The sequence below is a fragment of the Glycine max genome, chromosome 15 (assembly GCF_000004515.6).
Source record: "Glycine max cultivar Williams 82 chromosome 15, Glycine_max_v4.0, whole genome shotgun sequence".
NCBI lineage: Eukaryota > Viridiplantae > Streptophyta > Magnoliopsida > Fabales > Fabaceae > Glycine > Glycine max.
The window spans coordinates 35,955,906-35,962,625 of NC_038251.2; the positions used below are offsets into that span (position 1 = coordinate 35,955,906).

The window sequence follows — 6,720 nt, forward strand, 5'->3', positions numbered from 1 at the left end:
TTCATGGACTCCCTTCTCTTGAAACAATTCCTTATAATAGTAAATGGCCATGGATTCAAGAGCTTCCACATCAAATACCCATTCACCTCTATCATTCATCAATCTATGAAAACAGTTCCTTTGCCCGCGAACAATGGTGGTAAAGCGAAAAAATCTAGAATTTCTACCTCCAAAAATAAATAATATTAAGGTTAGATGACGTCTTAAATAAAAAGGTTAAATTATTATTTTGACATCTAATTTATTATTAAGTTCAATTTGGTCATCTATTTTTTTTGGGTTCAATTTGGTTATTAAGTCTTTTTTTGTTCAATTTGATTTTCAAATTTTTAAAATCATTTCTTTTTTTTAAATATGTATTTTTTGACGGTTTAAAATTACTTAGTAACGGTTCTAAATTGTTTTCAAAGTGTGATTTCTTATGGTTTAGACTAAAAGATCAAATTAAATAAAAAAAATTAAAGAATCAAATTAAATGTGAATAATAAATTAAATTAGGTTAAATTAATTTTTAAATCTTTAAATTATTGGATAAACTTTAACTAGTTATTTAAACTATTTTTTTATTTTTCAATTGGATTCATTTTGTACATATTTTTTTAATTAGGTCCGAAATGCTTATTAGGAAAAAGAAAATCATAATTGAAATATTGAATCGTACTGTCCTACACCAACATTTTTCTTTCAATATCCAGGAAGTCCTTGGATTTCATTTTTTCTTCTTATTCTTAGATTTCAAACTTTAGGAAAAGAGATTAGTGGAGAAATACGACAACACGAATCCGTCGTTTGTTCAAACCGAAACGACAAGGCAGTTCGCTTTCCCTTTCTTTCTCTGAGAAGGCGTCGTAACAGAACACGACGATTCCCCAAGGAAGTGGGCAAAAATTGAAGATAGGGATCAGTGACAGAGAGAGATAACAAACGAGGTGAAATCCCTCACGTTGAATTGTTCTTTCACTCCACTTCCCTTTTTTTGTGAATCCCTTCGAAATTTTCCTTTTTTTTTTTTTTTGTATAATTGACGTGGGTTTTGGTCCTGTTGCTATGCTACCGTTCTGATTTTCGATTTTCTTGAAAAAAATGAATTTTAGGGATTTTACTGAGTAATGGTAATTGTAGTCTCTACATGCATCCATTCAATATTTTGTTGAGAAAAAATGTTATTCGATATTGTGTTTAAAGTAGTGAAATTGCATATTTGAATTACTGGTAAGTAATACACTGTTACATCGTATATGTGCATGTAAAATATAAAAACGTAGGCTTTGTAGTGGATACTCTAAAAATGAAGGAAAGTGTTGCTTAAAGAAACCCTGTGATCAGTTCTAATAAAGGAAAGTATATGAAGGTCACTGCTGCGGAAGATTCAGAATGAGACCTTACCAAATTGTTAAGATGCTTTGGATCATTGGGCATGATGTATATTTTACTTACATGACAGGATCTTAGTTGCCAACTCAAATTATAAAATTTCTCAAAAATCTTACCATGTAATTGTTCTTAAGAACTTGGAATGTAGTCTTGAGAAAGGGAAAGTATTAGGAGGATAAAAGCATGCTGCCCAGCTAATTTCCGAAAGGATGGAAGAAGAAAATAAGGAAGTACCCTCTATCTTGCTTTACATCAATCATTGCTTATGTGTAAGAACTGTGTGCTGTGTGCTGTGTGCTGTGTGCTGTGTGCATTTATATTGTAATTGATCGGGCTCCTCATATAGCAGATAGTTTGGCTTCATCCAATGTTGATACATAGTATGGGTGCTAATAGTTCTCTCAGCTTTGTGGGAGTCAGAGTTGTACTGGTTAGATATGTGTTGAATGTTTACTGTTTAGGGTTTGATTTTTACTGCTTTTAGCACAAGAATAATAAAATCATTCAAAAATATTATTTTCTGAGTTCTGGTTTGGTCATTTGAAAGAATGCCATAATCGGTCATCCTATGCCCTTATTGAGAATTTGAGAAATTGGATGGAGAAAGGGTCAAGGCTCAAAATATGGAAGCAGTCTGATATAACTCGAAACATTCATTAAGTTAGCTCTCTGTTGGTTTTCCAGTTTTCATCATGTCATCATTTATGTGTGATCTGTCCATTCCTAGAAAATCGGTCACACACACACACAACACTTTTAGAAAATCATATATTTTAAAGTAATATACAGTGGGTTTTTGTAGCAAGGTTATTTTATGTTAAATTTAGGCAGACCAAATGTGCATGATGAGAAATTGATTAGCTATGCTCTGTCAGCCATCTGAAGCCGTATATTTTGATTTACAAAATTTTCTGTTCAACCTGAGGTAGCTATTTGGTTAAGTAACTCAAAGGATACATTTTGATCTTCTGCTGACATCTGCTGGGTACAAAATTGAAAGCAAACAAGTTTTGGCTTCCAAAAGTACAAGGCTACTAGTAGATAAGGTAGTTATTAATTGATCTCTGTTAACTTCTGTTGCAGTTATAATTGGTTAAGTAGCTCAAAGGATACATTTTGATCTTCTGCTGACATCTGCTGGGTACAAAATTGAAAGCAGACAAGTTTTGGCTTCCAAAAGTACAAGGCTACTAGTAGATAAGGTAATTATTATGATTGATCTCTGTTAACTTCTGTTGCAGTTATAATTGGTCCCTCTTGATCATAAAATGTGTTGGAATGAAATTTTTTATTGATGGCTTTTGAACACGACAATGATTACCCCCCTTGAAGTAAATGAGTTGCATTTCTTTCGATAATTTTGGTTTTCCTATTCTCCTAAGCTGAAATCAATGATCTAACTATTGCTTATATTGTTCTGCTATTTCGAATATATTCATCTACTGCCAAAGGCCTGAAGTTGAACCAATGGATTGTTCAGCTGCTAGAAAAACACAAAAGGCTGACCGAGAAAAGTTAAGGAGGGATCGAATCAATGAACAGTTCGTAGAATTGGGTAACATTTTAGGTAAATCAAGTTTCACCTTCTCACACTGGAAATTTATAGATACCGGTATTTCTATTGTATAGAACTGGTAGGGGAATTCACAGAAAGAAATTACTGATTACAATTGAAAATTACTGAATAATATGGATGCTAAAATGGAAGAAAAATATTAGAAAAGCAATGTCTCCTCTGACCTGTGACTACAGCCTTCCTGAATCTATCCAATACGTGTTTACACCCTCTTTCTTTCATTTCACCTTCCTTTTCTGATTCTATCACCACCTGTCCAATGATAAATAAGAAAAAATGAGTATAATGCTGAAAATTTTATATATTTTGAATTTTTAATGTATTCTATTGCTGTTCTGTTGCTGATATTCTAATGATATATAACAAGGTTTTCCTACATTAAATAGTGTCTAATGACTGAAGCATTGTAATTTGTAACTAACAGTGCCCACATTTTTTTGCTTGTTTTGGTAATACAATTATTAGCAATGGCTTGGATTTTTGCTTTGTCCTCCACCCTTTCTCTACCCTACGCCTGCCTGCCCAGGAGAGAGTAATGTGTTTTAAAGCTTAAAATTTCATGCTTTAGATTGATTTATTATTTGAGTTGTGAACTATTTTGCACACAGTCATGCAGTATTTGCTTTGAAATTATTACAGCAAGATCAGGTCTGTTTATTTTAGAGCTAGGGGCAATTGATGTGCATGAATCAACTAATATTTTGAAATATGAATGTAGTGTTCTGGTTTTCCTTGCCTAGTGTACTTGTTTGTCCTTAGAGTAAGTTAATGCTGCAGTTTTCATTCTTCTTTTAAAAAAAGGGAGTCTTCTTTGGATTTTCATATTTGTATAACATTTAATTCACCTGATTAGAGTTTTAATTATTTTAAACTACATGTAGAATATAGCAGACGTTACATGAACATTTACATATGTTGATAATTTGTATCAAATACCTGTTATTTCTTTGGAATATATTCAAGTGTTAGTTTCGTATAATGCTAAGAACTGATAAAACAACAATTCTCTTAAATCACTCTCTGCTACGGTGATTATGAAATGCAGACCCTGATAGGCCCAAAAATGACAAAGCAACCATTCTGTGTGATACAATTCAATTGCTGAAGGACCTAATTTCTCAAGTTAGTAAACTCAAAGATGAATATGCTATGCTAAATGAAGAATCTCGTGAGGTAATGTTTTCTCTTCTTGCTTTGATGAAGACACTTTTGGGAATTAAAATAATAAAGGAAATAATTTATTTTTCATTTATATTTTTTTAGTTGACTCTAGAGAAAACTGATCTCAGGGAAGAGAAGGCTTCTCTTAAATCAGATATTGACAACTTGAATAATCAGTATCAGCAGCAGCTCAGGACCATGTTTCCATGGACTGCAATGGAGCATTCAGTTATGATGGCTCCATCATCGTATCCATATCCAGTGCCAATGGCAGTACCTCCTGGTCCAATTCCCATGCAGCCATACCCCTTCTTTGCTAATCAACATCCTGCAGTCATCTCCAACCCCTGTTCAACTTATGTTCCTTATTTAGCCCCCAATACCATTGTTGAACAACAATCCACCCTGTACGTATCCCCTCCACTTCATCCAGGTGCTCGGCCCAATGTGTCAGGAAAACAAGAGTCCAAGAGCAAGTCATCCAGGGAGAGCATGGCTGAAAAGAATGAGGAATCTAATGATGTCACTACAGACCTTGAGTTGAAGACTCCTGGGTCTTCTGCAGATCAGGTTAGTGTTGTTTTCCAAGGATATCCCATGATAGAAGATGCATCGGATTCAAGTTGTGTGTGTGTGTCTGGTTTGCAGGATTTATCATCTGGACAAAGAAAATCTAGCAAGTTGTCAAGGAGGGAAAGCAGCTGCACTGAATGGAGTTCATTAGGTAGGTGTTCTTCTTGTAGCGTTCAGGACAGCTCATCAAGCAGTGTGGTGGCGAGCAGAAAGGATAACGAATGAAAAAGTAGACAAGTTAGTCAAGTTCTTGTGCCTTGAAGCTGCTGAAGTTTTTCATTGTGCATCTGCTGCAACTCTGGAGGTATAAGTCATTCTGTTCTAATCCCAAAATAAAAGTCACTTCTGTTATCTCTTCTTGACTAAGAATTTGGTCCAAGTAGGTTTAAGTGCTACATAATTTTAGCATAAACTTCCCCTTCTGGGGGAAAACTTGAAATTTCAGCTGCAAAATCACCAAGTTGACCAGTGTGGCTTACGTGTAGGTTTGTAAATTCTTTCATAGTTGTTATAATTGCATGATTCAATACAATTCAGCAAGCTAACGATTTGTATCATGCAATGAATTGTCGATGACTTTGATCTGTACAATACTTGCATGAATTGATGATATCAATGCAATTTCATATAGTTAGTTCAAATCACTCAAGTCTGAAACTCATTATTTGTGTTGCTAATTTTCATCAAAGAAATTGGAAAGCCAAAATATACTTAGATTGTTAAATGAAAAGGAACTGAAGTAGCACTAGTGACGCACTTACTTGATTATTCCATTGTTTTCTTCCTTGTGAAACCAGGGGCTTAACAGATTTTACTCACTCTGTACTTTATTTAACTATTTCATTGCTCTATTTTTATTTACTTGTAGAATCGAGATTCGGCACAAGTTGTCGCTCATACAATATATGCACCATTTGGCTACATGCACCTCACAATATTATGTGGCTCCTAAAGGCAAAGAAAAAACAGAAGAATGTGACTTGAGAACACTGTATTGTCCAATGTCTACAATGTGAGTGAACTTAGGATGTTAAAAATGTGAGAACCTTGTCCTTCACCGCAAAATCTCTCAAAAGATCCATATATGAAAAAATGTTAACAATGCATTTTTTTATCCAATATTCTCTAACTAATTAGAGTATGAGTCCGGGTTATCATTTCACCTACTATGAATATAATCTAGACGCCGAATATTGTTATGTATTAATTAAACTACGTGATAGCAAGAGAAAAGGGGGGCAATAGATATTGAAGTATGTATATGGGAAATAAAATATATTCGAATAGCTGGTGAGTGATGTATTCTATATAGAAGCAAAGCAAAAGGAAAGCAAATCATACAATGATAACTGCTAATAAGCCTACAACACACTATTTGTGTCCAACTGTGGTTAGATTCTTGATTCTTGATATAATGTGTTAACAATAACAATAAAACTAATGGTAGCAAAATAAAAAACACTCTTTCCAAAAAGTGTTTTTTTAGAAGAAAAGAAATCATTAAGTAAAATTCAAGTCTTAGTGTTGTTTCTAGGTTATGATTCTTGTTACTAGACAAGGATGGGGGAGTTTTTCTTCCTACACCATTCAAATCTCAAATACACCATTAAATTTTTATTAATTCTAACATTATCTTTACCTATAGTCTCATGTGGGTCACACGGATTGTCAATCCGTAAAACCCATAAGGATTGACAATATTATAATAAAAGTAAGACTCATAAGGATTGACAATATTATAGTAAAAATATGTTTTGTGAAATAATTTAAAAATAATGATTGGTAGAGGTCTTGAACCTATCTTTGCATTATTAGCATAATGATTTAACCAACTGAATTAATAGGTTAATTATGTTAAAAAATAATTAATGTCGTTATATATAACACTAAATTTTTTAATGTATATTTAATACACATATAAGTTTATATAATAAATTTTATAACAATTAATTTAATAATGTATTTTTTACATATATAAATTTTAAATAAAAATTATAGGTTTAACAAAAATTTATATATGTAAAAAAACACATTAT

At 32.9% G+C, this 6,720-nt stretch overlaps 1 protein-coding gene across 9 annotated transcripts; it reads left to right on the forward strand.

Annotated features, from left to right (window-relative positions):
* The first annotated feature begins 657 nt into the window (after positions 1 to 657).
* Positions 658 to 5,846, forward strand: LOC100796801 (transcription factor bHLH121). Of its 9 annotated transcripts, XR_005888894.1 has the most exons (8): positions 683 to 929; positions 2,304 to 2,420; positions 2,534 to 2,576; positions 2,826 to 2,941; positions 3,996 to 4,123; positions 4,214 to 4,681; positions 4,760 to 4,988; positions 5,553 to 5,846. XR_005888894.1 is itself a non-coding variant. In XM_041010130.1 (6 exons), the coding sequence occupies exons 3-6, from the start codon at positions 2,842 to 2,844 to the stop codon at positions 4,907 to 4,909; spliced, it is 846 nt and encodes a 281-aa protein (XP_040866064.1). In that variant the 5' UTR covers positions 683 to 2,420; positions 2,534 to 2,576; positions 2,826 to 2,841; the 3' UTR covers positions 4,910 to 5,846. The 9 variants fall into 9 exon arrangements, 1 of the variants encoding a protein (XP_040866064.1); XR_005888893.1 differs by having other exon boundaries at positions 683 to 2,420; XR_418480.4 differs by lacking the exon at positions 2,304 to 2,420 and having other exon boundaries at positions 684 to 929; positions 2,458 to 2,576.
* Positions 5,847 to 6,720: the final 874 nt, after the last annotated feature.